The 20,684-nt window shown below is 41.3% G+C and overlaps 1 protein-coding gene across 1 annotated transcript in view; it reads right to left on the reverse strand.

The window, feature by feature from the left end:
* Positions 1–20,684, reverse strand: part of LOC126184243 (neuronal PAS domain-containing protein 4A) — a 1,173,452-nt gene that overhangs the window by 574,925 nt on the left and 577,843 nt on the right. Inside the window, 1 exon segment of the mRNA XM_049926613.1 lies at positions 945–1,006. Within this exon segment, the coding sequence (XP_049782570.1) occupies positions 945–1,006 (62 nt within the window).

Here is a 20,684-nt window from a genome sequence, read left to right on the forward strand (position 1 = left end):
TCGGATTGGACTAGAGTAGGCATCGAGCGAACACAAAGGAGGCCAGTGAAAGTGGTCATAGGCCAAAGAGATCGCGGGAGAGTGAAGTCAATAATACAGACTCTGACCGGTCAGACAGAAAAAGAGACGTAATGTCTCGAAACCTTATTCATAAAATTACGTGAATCTGTTTTTGGGACGAAATACATGAATATTCTTCGTCTACATACACTTCAATTTGAAGCTATATTGACTCTTAATCGACCGTGACTGGTTCAAAAATATGAAAAAGTTTTTCAGAGACCGTTTACCAGTCATAATTTTTTGTTGACTTACTTAAATTATTAAATATAGCAACATATTTCGAGGTACAAACCTTATCTTCAGTCTACAATGGCAATATAAAAGCACTTAACGAAGTACAGATGGATATTAAAATTGTTCTCTACATTCTTAGCACGTGCTACGGCGATCATGCCAAGAAAGCAGGGCCGGTTTAAGGCTCAAGCGATACAAGGTGCCGCTTTCAGCGCCAAGCTGACAGGCGCGTGCAGGTAATAGATTAGTATACTGTACGTATCGCAATTAATAGCGAAAACTGATACGGGTGAAAAAGTACGAGGCACAAGGGCCGGAGGGGGAAAGGGGGGGGGGGGGGAAGGCAAATGAGAAGTCGCTTGTGTCGAAAAATGTTCTCGAACAGGCCCTGCAAGAAGAGATTATCTTATGTAGACAAACTGCATTTTCCCGGTGCCCTACCAATGAATCGTTGATGGGCATTTGATTTACCTATAACTGAACCAATTTCATAACACCAATTTCAGAAATATACAAAATATCGCAACTAGTAATCATATGGGTACTAAATAAAAATAGTAGTTCAGTGACTGCACATTTCTGCAGGATTTCGAAACCGGCTGAGATGTTCTAAAACAGTAGTGGTGGGCTACATCTGGCGGGCTTACCTTGGAGAAGCCGATGTTGGGCGTCGGTACGTGGTGCAGGCCCACGTCATGCCTCTTGAACACTGTAAAACAAACGGACATTGTTGAGTACACAATAATGCACAGTTTTATAAATCACAAAAGAACAAAATGTAATTTCACCATAAAATTATACCATTCAAACCGGTATCTCAGCCGGCCGGAGTGGCCGTGCGGTTCTAGGCGCTACAGTCTGGAACCGAGCGACCGCTACGGTCGCAGGTTCGAATCCTGCCTCGGGCATGGATGTGTGTGATGTCCTTAGGTTAGTTACGTTAAATTAGTTCTAAGTTCTAGGTGACTGATGACCTCAGAAGTTAAGTCGCATAGTGCTCAGAGCCATTTGAACCGGCATCTCATTACACGATACTTAAATTTTATTGTCATTCACTTTTCATGCAGACAAGGAGGATATTGTTTGTTGACATAAGTTGAACTTGAAATCTGGTTTTACAGGGTCCATATTTACCTGGAGTGTAACATTTACTGGCTGCTTGCTGTTTTATAGTATGAAACCATTTGTAACAATATCCTGAAATCGACATAACACTTCTATGTAAATAGCACGTACTTGTGTAAGGGGTAACAGGCTATATTTCTCACACTCCATGTCAACGATCTCAACGCATTATGTATTCTAAATTTTCCAGCATCCAGGAGATCGTTTATTCCCAGAAACTTGAAATTTTAATATCCGCTTATAAATCTCCTCGAGCTATTCGATTGTCACAATAGCGCATGTAGGTCATGGAAGAAAAGTTCAAAATAATTATTCATGAAAATTCTCCAAAGTAAGACAATACAATATAACAGGATAGAGTTACATTCATCCTCCTATTCAATAGGAGGACATATTGGTGACTGCCAATGAGGCCTTAGATCAAGTACGGAACAAATCTTGAATCTGAAAACGGTAATCGCGATTCCGAAATGAAGAAGAATTTCGTTCTCATATTTACAGACTTCAAGAAACCCTATGATTCAGTCGATAGACCAATACAGTTTAAAATTTTTAAAAGGAAATCCAGTAGACTGATTAAACAGACTTTAGCCAACACTTCATGGTCAAGTTCAGAGGAATGTTTCAGACTGCTTCAAGGTCGAAACTGGAGTCAGAGAGGGAGTCGAACTCTCCCTAGTGCACTTTGTATCCTTTGTAAGGTGACCACAGAATGGCGACGAGAAACTAAAGGAATAGATAAAATAGGACTGAGATGCAATTCAGTGACGATATTGTGATATTTTTATAGGAGGCGACTAATGAGACCACTTAACTGCGGAGACAAGCAGCTAAAGCACGTTCGAAGAACTCTCTCGAGAAGACACGGCATATGACGAAAAAGGCAGCTCCTAAATTGATGACATTAGAAGGAGAGAACATACAGAAGGGAGAGAGTTTAAAATGTCTAACACCTCGGATAGAGACTGGTGTGACAGGAAAGCACGAATAAGCTAGATGAGTCTATAATAAATCTAACTATGAACATTTACAAAATGAATAATTTTTCGTTCAATGCAACATTAAGACATTACCAGCGATGCGCCCTGAGCCTTATACGCCAGCAGAAAAAAAGAACAACATTCCTTAGGAGGCTACAACTTGTAGAACGAAGGATTCTAAGGAGGATACTGGAACGTCAAAAACAAGAGACCATTAATATAGAAGATGAGCGAAGTAATAACTGTGTATCCATACAGAGAGGATCTTGGGCATAGTCAGAAAAAGAGGTACTGTATTCTTCGGACACATTCTTATAATGCACGAGAGCAGGTTGACATATCAAATTTTTGCCGTTTCTCGTGAACGAAAGAAACAAAATACCTCCGCTCCAAGAGGTATAAAGGGATATGGAAGAAATGGGGATGCAGAAAGTGAGATATAGAACATAACTACTTGCAAATAAAACATTCAGGGTGTCCAAGGTTTCCAGAATAGAATTAGACCCAGGAAAAAATTTCAGGGATAGAGGAGCGAAGAGCGTTGCAAAATATGAAAATAAAAGAATACTGGACAACGATGAAGACCCAGAGAAACGAAGCTGATCCGACTTAATTTTTTTCTCAAAAGAGCAAAACGAAAAGAAGTCTCGGCTCAAATCCTGAACTGGACATCACGCTCATATAAGAGTCTTCAAGCAGAGTCCTCGTGGTGTTGATAGATAGCCCAGCCAAGACGCTCCACAGTAATTCGAAATCGAAGCTATAGTTCTGTCTTAAATAAGATCAGGTTAACTTTACAAAAAAAAATGGCTCTGAGCACTATGGGACTTAACATCTGAGGTCATCAGTCCCCTAGAACTTAGAGCTACTTAAACCTAACTAACCTAAGGACATCACACACATCCATGCCCGAGGCAGGATACGAACCTACGACCGTAGCGGTCGCGCGGTTCCAGACTGAGGTAACTTTACAGTCTGAAGATCTAAAGAGGAAGTAAAAAAAAATAAAAAATACTCCGAAAAATTAGGTTTTTTCGGTACTGTCATATTTAATATTTTCTGAAGTGTATTGCCTATAGAAGGTAAGATGTAGCCTCTATAGAACGATGCAGCTGGCCTATTCATGCATGACACTGTATTGCATTTTGTGTGACTTTTACACCAAATGGAAACTAAACATGGTTAGAGTTCAACCCTTTGATAATCAGAGAATGGATCAATCAAGATAGAAAAATTTATGTATAGCACACTATGGCTGCAAAGTATTGGTTTCGAAACTGCAGTTAGATGCTTACAAATTATAAGACTGCATGTATGTATGTATATTCCACATCTCCTCCTAAGCAACTTGACCGATTTCAACCAAATTTGGTAAACATATCAGCGTCCGTCTGGAAAAGATCACTGTGAGGGTAAGTACCACATAACTATCAAAGGGATGGGGTGGGATGAAAAACCAGTTTAGTGCACGACTCGCAAATCTCCTACTTTATTCATTCAGTATTTGAGAATGAGAGAACTTAGTGATTTGCAACAAACTTTACACGTAATTTGAAATATTTACGAAACTTTTTCTCGCTGACAACCTGCACAAAATGTTAAAAGGAAAAAAGTTTATCCCCTACTACATTTTCGCTGTTCATGCAGTAAAACTTCCACATCAAGCATGACGTTTCAATTTCCTACCTCTTCACTACACTGTATTCCCAACATATTTTGCAGACATTATTGACACATACAACTGAATCTAGCAGCAAAGTTATGTTACTGTGCGACACATAGTTCAGGAAATATGACGTCATAAACACTGAGATGATTGAAAAACTACCTCATTCATGGATGTCGTTTAAATTTATTACGTGTTTGCTACTAACTCTATTCGCACCAAATGTCGCAGACAGTATCCACGTATGCCTTTGAATGTACCTGCAGAATTATGTCACTGTTCATGAGATACGACGCCATTAACCAAGAGCTGCGTGAAAATGAAACTGCAAGGCGAAATTCGCTAGAGACATTGATGAAGTACATATACAAATATGGGAAAAATACTGTAGGGATAACAACTACCAGTCTCCTATTGGGATGGGGGTTATAACGTGGAGAGAGAAGGGGGAGGAGGAAATGGGCAGATAGACGTGGAAAAAGAAAACAGACACAGACATGGGGAAGAGGAGATGGAGAGAGGAGGAAGTAGGAGACAGCTGGAGGGGAAGCAGCAGATTGGCAGAGGGGGAAGCAGCAGATGGACAGAGAGAGGGGATGGTGCACATGGTCAGTAGGGGGGTGGAGGAGGAGGAAATGGATTAGCAGTAGACTGACCGAGCGAGGTGGCGCAGTGGTTAGCACACTGAACTCTCATTTTGCAGGACGACACTTCAAACCCATGTCCGGCCATCCAGATTTAGTTTTTCCATGATTTTCCCAAATCGCTCCAGGCAAATGCCGGAATGGTTTCTTTTAAAGAGCATGGCCGATTTCCGTCCCCATCCTTGATATAATCCGAGCTTGTGCTCCGTCTCTAATGACCTCGATGTCGACGGGACGTTAAACTCTTATTCTCTTCCTTTCTTAATAGAAGATTGGAATAAATACATACCACGTCAATGTCAGGTACTCAGCTAGCACCAAATTAATGACCAGGGACAGCAAAACAAAGAGAAAAAGTCTATGTTCCACTGTATATATAACTGAATCGTTAAATCAAATGAACAAAATAATACAAGATCTTTCAGTGCACTAAAACACGTGTTAGATGATCGTAAATACGTAGTCATCATTTGAACAAAATTCCATACGTGAAACAAAGCATTTAATGAACAGAAAGGAAGGGGAAAGTGGCTTTATTGACTGAAATCTTTTTTGGGTTATGTGACTAACGTCGGATTCTGTACCAGGCTTCGAAGCTTCTGACCTCACAAAGGCAATGGACTACTATCGACACGTGGAACACGAGCCTACACGCGGCATTCGTAGCAGGTTCACAACGTGCATCAGTGAAAATTTAACCACGGATTACAAACGCCGGCCGGGGTGGCCGTGCGGTTCTAGGCGCTACAGTCTGGAACCGCGTGACCGCTACGGTCGTAGGTTCGAATCCTGCCTCGGGCATGGATGTGTGTGATGTCCTTAGGTTAATTAGGTTCAAGTAGTTCTAAGTATTAGGGGACTGATGACCTTAGAAGTTAAGTCCCATAGTGCTCTGAGCCATTTGCACCAATTTTGATTACAAACACATCACGAATGGATAACGAAATAACTTTTCAGATAGGCAGTGTCTACGAGTAATCCCGATAATATGAACCATCTCACCCAAGCTGTAATTCAGCGACCAGCCGCATCTAACACGAAAAGCACCAGAGTAACCCGTTTGAAACGAAGTCCCAGCATACTCTCGTGATCGAGCCGCCATGTGACTGGCTCGCTGAACCAGAAAGAAAACACATGCGTCTCCTTAAGCGTCACAGACACAACATCAAATAAAGCTTGTGTCTGTAGTCAAAGCAGGGTAAGGAATCATCTTAGTAGTAATGCTGTGATAAATACATATCTCGCGAAGTAATGAAAATACTGAAAACGCAAATTTGAGCATTGAAAGTAGTAGTTTAAGAGGCAGCTTCCACTTTTTATTACAGAGGGGGCGCTCGCTCCCTTTGCCAAGGTGAACGGAATGTCTTGTGAATATATTATTGTCAGAGTTTCTACTGGCCGTTGGTATGACAGTTGAGTACAGTATGGGCAAAAAGCGATTACGAATGCACCGCGATTGCTTCGCTTCGGGGCAAAAGGCTGCCTGTCGCCATAGTTAATTGCTGGGAAAGTGGGTGTCGATGACAGGAGACACCGCCTATGGTCTTTTGAAACAGTATAATGGATTCACGCGGCAAATCAATCGACAATTTCAAATAGTGTGCAACAAATCGTCATGAATCACCTCCTCGCTTCAAGGACGTTATTCTGCAACGTCATTGTCTGGGATGCTCACAGCGCTTGGAGCTGGTGATGAAAGCCCTCGTGCGATATATCTATGACGTTCAAAATTCTTATCATATTTCGTCATCTTATTCATCACTATTCTGTCTACGTGTTGACAACCGTACATACGTTCACGCATTCTGGCTCATATATCGTCTTATTTACGTGTATAGCTCCTCATGCCAGTCCTCGGCCTTAGCACTCTAGTCCGACCAACACAGCAGAGGCGTCGACTCCATAAGAGGAAAATACATTCGGCTCCATCCATCACTCAACCGTCTTCTCTGTCATTTTCAGTATCAGGAACTGGAATTTGCAATGATCTCCCTCACCATAAAAGAGAAATAAACTGCATATCCCGCTTCAAGCGACAGCTAATGATATATTACCGAAACAACAATAATACCTGCCTTCGTTCTGTACACACCTCTTATCTCACTATAATTTAGTACCCTATATTTCTCACCATGTCTTCCCCGTTTTCTAAATCCAGTAGCCGATGCACTTGTATGAATTTACCTCCTGAAAACTCGCTATGCAGGAAAAAAGAGAAAAATGTCAGTCAGTGGTCCACAGACATACCCCTGCACGCAGCATCTCAGAGGATACAGAGACAGGTGTAGCCGCAGGAACACTGCCATTGGACATGCGAAGCATGTGAAATGGTCACATCAAATGATGAGTCGCGGTACGAGTGCAATCGATAACCATGTGGGGAGACAGCCGAAAGATAGATAGTCTGACAACGCCGATCACCGGCGGACGATCCACGATGCGTTTGTTCGACTACAACAACCCACAGACAGGCTGTACAATCATCAAGAATACATACCGTGCCATCGTTCCCGAATTGGATCACAGTGCTATGACGAACATTCCACGAATTTCAGAGTGCTTGTAGAGCTCTCTCGGGCGCCATACTTCGCTTCTGTTGGGCATATCTGTGATACAATAGAGAGAAAAATGGTGCTTTTGATCCAGACCAGTCTTCTTGAGTTGTGAGTGGTGGTAGAGCAGTTATATATCAGGAGGGTTGGTGGAGTACATTCAAAGACGCGTCATCCGGGTGACAGGAGACGAGAAACTTCTTAAGTTGTAGGAATGACCTTGTGACTAACACGTTCAGCAACTAAATTAAACAAATTTATCCACTACCAGTTACAGTCTAAATGATCATCTTCGGATAATGAATGTACGCTGTTGTGGTGGTGGTGGTGGTGGTGGTGGTGGTGGTGACGGTGATGGCCTTTAGTCAGAAAACTGGGTTGATGCAGCTCTTCACGCTATTCTTTCTTGTGCAGGTCTCTTATCTCTATATAACTACTGCATCGTTCTCCCATTTGAATCCACTTATTGTGTTCAATCCTGGGTCTCCCTCTACAGTTTATCCCTATCACACTTCCATTACAAAACTGACGATCCCTTGATGCCCCTGAATGCGTCGAATCAACCAAATAATTCTTTGAATCAAGGCCACAATTTTTCCCAGTTCGGTTCAGTACGCCATCATTAGTTATTCGATCCACTTGAAACTACTTACAAAAGAAAAGTCAACGGCAGATAAAATTACCATACAAACCTGTAAAAGAACACTGAAAAAGTTGATGGTGAAATACTCATCAAGGCCGAAATTCGCACTTGTGTGTCAGTTGTATATCACGGTCACAGACTGGTCACTATCCAGTAGAAGTACGGTCGCACCTCAAATTCTCCGCTGTCAGAGGGGCATGGTTAAAAGAAAGTGTATTGCGCGCATGCACGAAACGAGTAGTAAAGTCTTAGCGGCACACATCAGTCATCTCGTTAGCCTGACCAGCGTGCCAGTGCTGGCAGTTCAGGCGGAAGCTGGCGCCAGCTGACTTGCCTACGAATTTCTGCATCTTTTCTTGGCGTTTGTAGATTAAGCTTCCATGTATTCAACAGTAAATACTGAAGGTACCATATACCTGTACATCTGCAAAGACGTTGGCGATTGCAGCTATACTACAATTCACAACTAAGTGCCTGGCAGTGGATTCATCGAACCACCTTCAAGCTAGTTCTCTACCGTTCCACTATCGAACAGCGCGCAGGAAAAGCGAACATTTAAATCATTCCGTGCAATTCTCGTGAGAAGATCCTGCCGCAACGAAAAAAGCTTTTGCTCCTAATGACTGCAAGCCCAATTCACGTACCATACCCGTGGCATTCTCTTCCCTATTTCGTGATAATACAAAACGACGTGGCCTTCTTCGAACTTTCTCGATGTCCTCCATCAACCTTCTGACGCGGATCTCACACCGTGCAGCATTAGTCCAGGATAGTACGGGAAAACGTATTGTAGGCAGTCTCTTTAGTATACCTGTTGCATTTTCTAAATGTTCTGCCAATAAATCACAGTCTTCGGTTCGCTTTCCCCACATTGTTAGCCATGTGATCATTCCAAGTTAAGTTATTCGTAATTGTAATCCCTAAGTATTTAGATGACTTCACAGTCTTTAGATTTATGTGATAAGTGGATGACTTCACACTTCTCATTATTTAGAGAATGAAACGCGGCAGTCACCTGTACACCGTATTTATCAGAAATGCACTATCTCTACGCCGTTCAAATTACTGTCATGAATATCTTCTGTACTAAGGTAACATACCCACATAGTATTACATCTGCCTTCACTTTTCTGATTGTAACTGATTATTTACGTTTACTCAATCCACAAATATCAGTTCCTTCGGTATATTTCATTGAGATCAATGCACACGTCTGTAAGTACACTGACGATTTTTAAATCTCCCATAACCCGTCAAGTGTCATTAATTTTCATTATCCAAGAATGTTATTGATTATAACTAGTATCTGACCAAAAATATGTCGCTTACTGTTATCATGCTGATTCACAACTGCAAGACTTTTGTAGAAAAATTTGTTTCAGTCACCATAAATCGAGTACAGCATCAGTTTTTTGAAAACTATCAGCAACATTAAAATTAATGAGTTAGGAGTTGACAGAACTGTATAAGATGCAAGGAAAAGCAGGCGTGGAGTGTGTAAAGGTGAGCACCGAATCTAGACAGCAGCCTAGCTCTCGGGTTTAGAGTGTGGGTGGGCGTGCACCGTGAGGCCGTGCGCTGAAAAGACGGAATAATTAATGCTGCATTGTGTATCAATCTGGTTTTAATAAGGCTCACGTCAGATAAGGCAGTATACAATTACTATAATCACAGTGAGCGCAGTGTAAGATCTCGGCAGCGTCTGTAGGCCGATGGGACGATACCATTGACGCGGCTATTATGGCGCCAGCGCCTAGCATGCGGCCTACTGTCCGAATATACGATTCGTGATGATAGGCACAATTCGCGGCCTCGCCTCTTCGCTCCCTGGCAGACGCCTACCGGCTACGACCACTGCTTTCGAGGAACCGAACTACTTTCACTTCCTCGGGTTTTTCAATGACCGAAAGTATATCTTTTCTTTGCTCATACTACTGATCTCGCGCCATCCTACGTGTATAAGTAAACATTTTCGCAACAGTTTGGTAAACTGTCAACTGATATGTTTCACGTTCTCAACTTTACTGGCGTATTCTCCGGGAGAAATCAGTGTAATGGCTATTTGATAAGTCAGTTACTCATGATTTACTAGTTCATTTGGTCTTCGTTGATTTGGTTCTGTTTATAGGAATAATTTATTGTAAGTCATTATTCTTCTGTCAGTGGTTACGCTTTCTTGTTATCAGTGTCTGAACCTGTCCAAAAGAAACGTTTAAGAAATATCTTATTCGAGGGAAGAGAGCTCTTTGAAGTTAATCTGCAACTTCTTTTGAGTTTGCGTTGCACATGAATATCCGTTTTTTCCGAAAAGAATTGAATAGTAATTATATAGTCCACCGCGCCCATATGACGGAACGGTGCTGAAACAGATACAAGTTGAGGAATTCCAGCTCTTATCAGATCTCTGCAACGTTTACACCACTGCCTTTCAAATCGGATGCAAAAGCCCAGCACAACTGCGATCTGCAATCTCATTTGGGTGTTCTTCGCAGTGCAGAGATTCCAGAGTTTCCTTGCTATGTAGATGCGATGGGTAACAGCTCGATATGTGTTACAGGTGTAGGTGGCCATTGCACTGAAAAAACCAAGACATTTTTGGGATGATGAACTGCATATTGCAAAACGTCTCTCCTTCAATTGTTGGAAAATGTGACGTAAATAATCATAATTAGTAACTTTAGCGCACTGAAAAGTTATCGGATTTTCATTAAATTATATCTAGTAACTGTCAGTATGAAAGCGAATTACAAGCGATTTCAGTTGCTTATTCCAGTGAAGGCTGGACGGATGGATAACAGCTCCTCACCACTCTGTTTCTGAAAAGTCTAAAATGTTAAAATCTAATTCAGATCGATGTAAGCGTTATTATTTTCACAGATATAACACATCTCTCGCACACTACTTTCATACTCTAGGAGTAAGGCATGGACTGCATAGGTCTCTGGTGCCGCCGTCTTCGAAAAATATCTCAATCGCCGAGTATAAAAAGTGAAACAAAGCTAATGGAAATACAGGTCCGTCTCTGTAAATGGCAGTTTCTCTTCCTAAGTGTTTCAGTGAAGTCTTTCGCTTCTTAATGAGTACTCAAATATTGACATGAGTTCGTTGCATGAAAAAGGAATCTCAGTATTTAAATCTGATAGTTAATAAGTATTTTTGTATCTAGTTTAACCTTTCTGATATCTGTCATTTCACACATGTTTCTAGAACAAATGCTAGATAAGTGCCAGTGAACTTAGAATGTGCGACGAGGAACGTGCGTGTTTCAGTCGTGCATAAACTTTATCTGCAACAAAACTGATTTTTGAGTTTAAATTAATGCTTGAGTTTGGCAATACTGATTAAATGAACCTGTGCGTGATTTAGAATTTTTAGTGGATATGGGTATAAGGGCAGAAGCTTTTTATGTGATTAACTGCGGTCTTACCAGATTAAGCATTTCCTTGGCATGTTGAGCACCAACTAGTACATCAATTTTTTGAGGGCAGTTGTCTCTCAAGGCCAATAATGAGTCCACGTCCTAATTTCTTTGATTCGTGGATTCTAGCTATTTTTTACTTATTTCTGTTACCCAGCGTTGCTGGGATGAAAACAAAAGTCTCATACTCGGGAGAGACAGGCTTGCATTTCCGGTCCATTCATCCTGATTGAGCTAGATCACTACAAGTCAATTCCATGTCATACATATCACGGATACTTTGTCCTTGATATTTCTCGGACCTCATCTCTATTTACAGTGAGATCAGCTAGCTGCTTACCTACATTCTTTTGTCCTTCCTTCCCTTATAACTAAAGATCGGTACGATCGAATGTTCGGCTGAGGGCACGTTTATCTTCACTTTTCTCATTTCTGCCAACACCGCTATCTTGTCGTGTTTACGGTACATTCAAGCCTCCGTCTCTACAGAAGTACTGGCTTTCAAATTTACATTTCATCCTAAATAAATTATGTAACATAGCTAAAAAACATTACATTAAACAACATTATAGGCATTGTAGATGAGGGCAGAGTGTTCCTAATGACGTTTTTCTATAAAAAATGGGTTTAATGCCACCACAGTTTCTACTTTTATTCACAGCTCACAATTATGTTAGACTTTCTTCGTTTTTCTACAGTTTCATTAAGACTTTTTAGCTACATAAAATGTTCGACAGGTTTCTTTGCATATTTGTAAAAAGTATTTCAACATACCGTAAACAGTACAGCCACCTAAATAACAGTTTTATCTACCTGAAACTGGTAATGGGACAAAAAAATAGAGCTCTTGAAGACTGTTTATATAATTTTAAACGAAAAGTTTCGTAATTTCCACAGTGAAAAGATGAAATGAGAGTTTGTTGAATTCGAATGATATGTGAAATAATAAAAACACAGCAGAGAATGAGAAAGAGAGAGGGAGGGGGGGAGGAGGAGGAGAGGGTAACTCCTGCCTTGAATTGAAGAACGGATGAAGACAACTACTATTCATTTTATTTCCTCTCTCTCTGTTCGGACATGTATTCAATGCAACGGCGAGTAAAGGTAACAGAAATCGATCAAGGGGGAATCTGACAGTATAGGAAACGCGTTGGAACAATCGATGCTGCGAACTTCTTGGCGTAATAGTTTCGGCGTATAAAATTCGTTTGTATGAATACACATAAGGCGTAGCAAGTGTGGAATGAGATCTCATCTGGATTCCTGAGGTGCACGGGCCCGGTTGCGTCTCGTTTCTACAATAGGGCGTTAACAACAAACCCGCGGCTATTCCTGAGGAAAAGCCCACACGGATACAGCGCAAGTGTTGCCTGTGTGACAGGTAAAGAGAAGCGGCCCTGTGGCAGGGGTGTGGTGGAACTCCACATAACAATGGGCAATACGCCCTGTCCTCGCCACATTAAGACAATCATCTCGCAGGCTTTTCTTTATTTTCCATCCACCCTGAGAAAATTGACTATGTTTGGGAGGGATTCTTTTATACGTTGCTCAGATTCGGTAAACGATCGTCTCTGTAGATGCGCGCAACGCGGCCTATGATAAATGCCACGGACTCGTCCTTTTGCTCTCCTGGCGGCCGTTACGACCATCTGAACCAGGGCTGTAGCCGCTGTGCGAATAATTGAATATGTAGTACTGCTCACTCCATGATACTATCCACTCAGATGTAAATATGAAAGACGTGGATTTCGCATCAGCCTTCTGATATGTCAAATATGTTTCGAGTAATTCTCAATATCCGTTACATCGCACGATTAGCATTTAATAGGAACAGTGCTGCGGTCGTCAGATAAACTTAACTACTCGAGGAGTATTCTGTAACGGCGGTGCAGTGCAGAAATAACTGTCCAAAATGTGCAAGTATTACTTCAAGGTATCCTCAGCGTCTAATTTGTTACAACTGCGTCGTATTTATAATAAGAAGATGAATCAGTGAGCACTAATCTTATTTAATAGTGCAGAAGGTAGGAGGGAAGATGAGGGTTTTACACAGTGTGAAGCTTACGAGTAACATTTAATTCCCCTGCACTGGATGCTACCCTGCAACAGAGTGAAATGGTTGCTCACATTCAGGCCTCATCCTGTTTCCAGTTTGTTCGCATATACTTTTCTGTACAAGTTCTTCTATTAAAAGTAGAGAGTTTCATTTACTCCTTTAAAACAACCTGAGGCAAAGAAATTATTAAAACACACTCAGACATCGAGTGTTGAAGTCTTAGAGAACAAAAACTACTCAGAAGAAACCGATAAGAAATGTTTAAGAAGAGGACCGTTTCTAAGCCGAAATATCAGATGAAACTGGACGACCACGGATAAGCCTACGCTCTTGCCATCCATGTGACCATCTTCAGTGGCTCATTAGATTCGGACTACTACTCCATTTCTAGAGGAATCCCCTCTCCCCCGCCTGGTCGACACGCTCTCGAGAACTTACGACATTTCGAGATGCAAAAACACAACTTTAAAAATAATGGCTTTTTTTACTCTTTTAGAAAAAACTTGTGTGTTTCTGAAATTTGAACCAAAAATATCACAAAATTCGCCCAATAATTCTATAAATGAAATTGAATTTAATTTTGCAGACGATTTTACACTATTTTCAGAATATATGACAGAACGAGTAACTCATATAAATCTTTTGCAAAGAATAGCCTGTAGAACATGTCTCATAATTTCAGCCGAAAAATAATTCATGATAAAAATAAAAAAATGCATAAAAATGTATGGAAGCACAAATAGGTAAAATAGAACGAGCTAGTAAATTAAAAACTTTGGAGAAACCATGGCAAAGCGGTTCTAGGCGCTTCAGTCCGGAACCGCGCTGCTGCTACGGTCGCAGGTTCGAATCCTGCCTCAGGCATGGATGCGTGACGTCCTTAGGTTACTTAGGTTTAAGTAGTCCTAAGTCTAGGGGACTGATGACCTTAGATGTTTGGTCACATAGTGCTTAGAGCCATCTGAGAAACCATGCAGCAGAATGGACTACAAACATTTACAATCGTTGTAAGAGCTAGTCAAATGGAAAGAGTATATGGTTTACCGAACTACATCTACAACAAGAAACGTGTCTCTAGAAATACAAAACGGAAGCACTGCTTCACAGTAGTACAACTTGAACGTTTACATGCGTGTGAATACTTTATCATGAACTAAAAGCTTGACAGAATAGAGATATCTACGTAACATACACGTTGTTAGAATAATAATGGGTGCAATACGTACAAATGAGGGTTGCAAAATGAGTAGTATTGAGGAAATCTACCAAAATGGTCTATACAAAAAATATCGAAAGTTATGACACAGCGAAGATTAATCTTCTTTGGAGATCTCAACAGATTGAATGAGAACAGTCTAATAAAAGAGTTTCTTTATTTCTGTATAGAGAAATAAACAATAGATTAAATTACAGAAATTAGAAAGGAACTAGAAAGAAATAATATCAAATAATCATAAAAACAGCAATACACTAATTTACTGAATAAAATATTAAATTTAGAAGGCTTTAAAAGCAGTAAAAATAAGAAATTAGGAACAACATGGACGGAAGAAAGGAAAAGACAAAATAGGAAGAAGACAATGGAGTATTGGGAAAATAGGAAATAGCACAGAAAGAAGATGAACTGAAGGTGTAATATGATATCACTTAGTTAGAACGAAGATAAAAAATGGCGCTACTGATTCTGACATATAGGAGTGGAACGCGAGATCGCGTACAGAGGAAACTGTGCATTATTTTAACAACGGAAATTAGATTTCTGAGAAAAGTCTAATAATGCCCTAGGTTCGATGAGATAAGTAATCATGAGGCACGAAAGAATTAAATGTTATTTAAGTAGGAGAATCAGAAGAAAATAGAAGGAATTTGAGAGGTCATTCCAACAGAATCGGAGACTGACGACTTCCTAAGCTATAGTAGGAATACAGATCTAAAAGACGAGGAGACGCTGGAAAACACCGGAAAAGATGGGAACAACGCTTTGGATGATGTCGGAGCAGGTATTTTCACTAAACCGCTAAATGAAGAAGAAAGGAGACAAGGGTTTAGCGTTCTGGCGGCGACGAAGTCATTAGGGACAGAGCACAAGCGCGAATACGGAAAACGATGGATAAGGAAATAGGCTGTATTCTTTTCATAGAAACCATCCCCGGTATTTACCTTACGCGTGTTATCGAAACCACGGAAAAACAAATATAGACTCTCGGACCGGCATCTGACCAACCGTCCTCCAAAATGTAAGATCATTGTGTTACCACTATGATACCTTGTCATCTAGAAGATGGGTCTCTGATGTCCCGCCTTCCAGGGGGTCATTGGAGACTTGAGTAGCAAAGAGTCCTTCCAAAATGAATTACTCACCTACTTCGACATTAACAACTGGTTCAAAAATGGTTCAAATGGCTCTGAGCACTATGGGACTTAAATTCTGAGGTCATCAGTCCCCTAGAACTTAGAACTACTTAAACCTAACTAACCTAAGGACATCACACACATCCATGCCCGAGGCAGGATTCGAACCTGTGACCGTAGCTTAACTACTAGAGCACCGAACTTTTTCAATTACTGTTCTCTCAGAACCTAAGAAAATTAATACGCACGCCTGCATGGCAATGAGCAATTCGATGTTCATGTCCAAGAATGCGTCAGCACGACGCAAATAGTGCCGCGGACAGAGGACACGGGGTATCATTACAAAGGAAAAATGCGCTCCAGAAAAATAACTTTATTTTGTTTAATGCAGACCAAATCTGTCAGTCCACCTCCTCCCTAGTGTTAAGTAGCGAATAATTTAATGTGTGATTGTGTCTGTGTGTGTGTCACATTTGCCGGCCTCAGTGGCCGAGCGGTTCTAGGCGCTCCAGTCTGGAACCGCGCCACCGCTACGGTCGCAAGTTCGAATTCGGCCTTGGGCATGGATGTGTGTGATGTCCTTAGGTTAGTTAGGTTTAAGTAGTTCTAAGTTCTAGGGGACTGATGACCTCAGAAGTTAAGTCCCAAAGTGCTCAGACCAATTTGAACCATTTTGTCTCACATTTTTATGGCACTCCAAAAACAAAGTGTAGGAAAAGTTTATGTGTGTGTGTTTCATGTAACAAAGTGTATCCTATGTAACATACATCACCCACTAAAATTTACGATGAGTACAAAAAATTCTACTTCGGACTAACAACTCTAGTTAGGCCTGCTGTGATGAACATGTGGACGCCTTTAATCTACAATGGATTCTCAGATCACTCAATGTTTGTATTGTCTAGCATCTGTACCTGATTTTAGTGGAGAGATTTCGTTGCATATTTCTCGCTCGTTATCTCTAGACAGAGAGCTACATCGCATGACGAATGCACAGAATTACCCTGTAAACAATTGACGGGTCTTAGTCGTCCATCCTGATAGTGATCACAGAAGCATGAAAGAATTTAAGCGATCGAAACGTTCGTTTGGTATCCTGTAAACAGTGATGAAAGTTGTTGTTGGACAGGGATAGGACATGAACCGTTAGGACATTCACTTTAAATGAGGTACAGGAACAACGAGAAAGCCTACTCTGGTCGACAGACATGGAATTGAATCCAGCTCCTCGAGAATTCGGTTCCAGTGCTTTAACCGCTGTCCCGTTTCGCTAGGTATCATCAGTCAAGTGACTCACGAACGAATTAATATCAAAGAGTTTTACATGACTCTTCAGTTCCGATGGTGTTACCTGAAGCTGCAGCTCGTGTCTGTAAGACTACTCATGCCGCCTTATTCTCACAATTGTAACATCGCCTACCAAACGGAACTGCTTCTAGATTTGGTATCTCCCTCTTTCGTTTTTACTGGAAAATCATAGCCCAAAATCTTCATGTAACACCACAGGAAATAAACCACCACGAACACACCAGAAAAGATGCTGAAACACAAGCGCACGCATTTCTTATTCAGGACTTCAAACCGCCTGTGATATTCATTTCTGACCATTGGCTCCTTATCTTAAATAGGCAGTTTACGATAATCTACGGCCTCAATAACTCGGATCCCAAACCTATGTGATACCTCGGATATTCTGCAGCAGCTGAGGTTCATCTTCTACAACTCTGAAAACTCCATAGGAGAATGGATTTGGGCAGGGACTGGCTAAAATAGTTCCATAGTATCTTCTGCGATGCTCTGTATAATGATTTAAGAACCCTACGTATAAATTCGTTGTAATTTAATCGCATCGTTAGAAGCTATCTAATCGCCGCTGCTATGATATTTTTTTCTTTTTATCTTCACATTTCTCTTTCGTTCTTTCTCTCAATTCCCTTGCTGAAATGTCAAATTTTCTTCTCTTCGCGGCTAAGACACTGAGTACGGCCTTACCGAGTTTTACATGGTCTGTTTCCTGCCTCCATAAGTCAAATCCTCGCATGGCCCTCCGACTGCTCGGAAAAGTTTAGCCTCGCTGTTTGAAACTTATGACCTCACCTCGAATGGCGCATGACAGCAGCGCTTATGTAATAACTCTGTCTTTTTCCCTTCCGAGCGCTCTGACATTTCGCAAGCAGGGCATACACGTTCCGTATGAAATAGATTAACGGTGGAACTCTGCTGCTGAATGAAAGATGAATATCGGCGATGAATTCTGCATACCCTGAGAACCTACGTCACCGACTGGTTACCGGGGAACGGAACGGCCTGGAGCAGTTCTCGTTCCGACAAGTTCCGTGTTCTGGGCGCAGACGTAGACCTCGCGTGCTGCGCTGAATTACTGGAAACAGAACCGCTTTCGAGTGTTGTTCAGAAACCAAAGCGCCAGAAGACACACATTAATCCTTCCGCCGCTCCAGCAGATGGTATGGGGCAAGTCGCACATAACAAAGGAAATTCCACACCCCGCGCCCCACCTTCTCGGGACCTGAAAATATCTCGTTCTCTACGTACCATGTAGCTCTTCGAACAGATTATAAGTAACTGAGCTAAGCATTGTAGATTCTCATATATATGGCCAATTCATGAAGGCAGAAAGAACTGTAAAGGTGAAGTGGAGTGAATCTGAAGTGTCAATTGAAATTTTGTGAGTTGACCGTGCCTTAAGCATAGATTTCCTGCTCTTCGCAAGCAATCACCTTATCGGTAGGCTATCCGTGTACCCATCTGGAAATTCAGGTTCGAATCCTGGTATCAACATAACTGTTAGCTGTCACTTCAGATGCGTATGAACACAATTACTGCGATAAGTAATGATTTTCGAATCAATCTTATAATTCGCTTTTCGCACACACACACACACACACACACACACACACATATATTCGTTGAGGAGCACAGACAACCTGTGTTAGACGTCGCTTAGTTTAAGAAAGAAGTGACTTCGAATTTTTCCACGGCGAACGGATTAAGTTACCAGTAAGCAGTGGTAATGAACAAGAGTTCAGTCTGATTCCCATAGCTCTAGATCAAGATAGCCCATACGAGCTCAGTTCATGAGATCTGTTACCGAGCGAATGAGAGCAATAGGTGAGACATGCGGAAGGACAGGTGATCGTATATCTGAAATAACTAAATTTTTTCAAGCAGTCGAGTAACCACAAAGTCCACCTTCCGTGAAATATATTATCATAGATGAACATAAAGTTCAGCTTCATCACGTCCAGTGCTGAAAATGTAAAGTGAAAAATTAATAATGAACTAACATTGTACTTGTACAGAGTAACGTCAATGCATTTACGACGCCACTTCAAAATGTAAATTTCACATTATCATGGGAGGCAAAGTAACTTTTACTGACTTCTGCACTACACTTTCAAAGTGACATTCTGACACTGTTTTTCAATATTGTCAACTAGTCACTGTAAACAACGGTCGGAGTATTCTTCCTATCGTTCAGTTCCCCAACGACTTTATTCCGCTCCTTTATCACGTAGCCATTCGAGAACCTCTGTGTGGATATCCTCATAATCGGAGACTCTGTGACTGGTGAGAATCAGTTCCTCGACTGACTGGACACTGCCATCTGTGGTCGATGTCTATGGCTTTCCTTCCCGATCAGCATCCCTCACGTCTGTGCGGCCTTGTTCAATTTTGGTACCATTTGACTATGGCTGGACGCGACATTGTTTTTGGTCCATGTACCAGCAGAATTTCACGGTGAATATGTGTCCAGTTTGAAAGTTTTACCCATAAGAATCGTACTGTCACGCATACTTCAACATTGGAGTTAGCCTACGTTTTCAGTTTCCACACCATTTCACTCCCGCGCTCTGATTAACTGTTATCTGTACTGCAGCAAAACTGTGTCTGCAGGAAATCTGCATATGAAATCTCTTCTGATAACGCACAACTTTTGTCGTGCAATAACTTTAGGGTGAAACAACGTGTGTAGCTTATTTTTTGAAGTCCCCCTATAGGGACAGGAGAGGTACGGAAAAGTCTATTGTTAAGAGAAACTCTTGAGTCTAAGCGCGGGAGATATTCCTTGAAGAGATAAAGTCAAGTACATTAAGGAAGATCTTGACTAACAACAACTATACCAACATTTCGCAGATAAAAACTGAAACCCCTATGAAATGAATCACTGATAAACGTCCAGGCTTATAACGTGATTGGAACATATGAAGGTTTCTTAGAACCAAATTTAAAAATTCCGTTTATTACGTCACTCAAACAACGTTAGCGTCGGTTCTGTGTGAAAACAATAGACGTAGGAGGAAACTGCAGTCTCCACTCCCTAAATAGAATGTATCACTCAGGAGAACTCTTTCCTTAAACCAATCATTTTTACAAGTATTGAAACGTTTAGGGAAAGTAGTTTAAGCTAGCTGCAGTTGGCATTAGACATTACAAAATACACACAACCACACTCAATACGTCATGAAGGCCGTATGATGATGTTCAGTGGAGCAGTTGGTGCACAAATTATACACCCGTATATGAGCCACCAAAACTGCAGCAGACATAAAACATGAGAACCCTTAATGTTCATGACGTACCACTACCAAACTATAATTCGCCCAGGGCGATACGTCTGGAAATAACAACTGTAACAAAATACGTATGTCGTCTTCAAATGTAGCAAGAGACTTCCGGAAACTTCGATGGAATCATGACTGGAAAGAAAAGTGAGAGAGTTTCGGATCGACTTCTCTTCATGTTCGAGCCCTCTATGTACTGCAGGGTATGTTTGATGGTCAGATCACCAGTCTGAGTCTGAGTAAGTGTTTGAGAAGATCGAACAGCTACGGTCACCAATCTCCTATTCACCATCATGGACAGCATCAAGTTACTGAGTCTGTCTCGGTATAGAGTACATTCTGTGTACAAGTGAGAAAATGTACTACAT

The sequence above is a fragment of the Schistocerca cancellata genome, chromosome 4 (assembly GCF_023864275.1).
Source record: "Schistocerca cancellata isolate TAMUIC-IGC-003103 chromosome 4, iqSchCanc2.1, whole genome shotgun sequence".
NCBI lineage: Eukaryota > Metazoa > Arthropoda > Insecta > Orthoptera > Acrididae > Schistocerca > Schistocerca cancellata.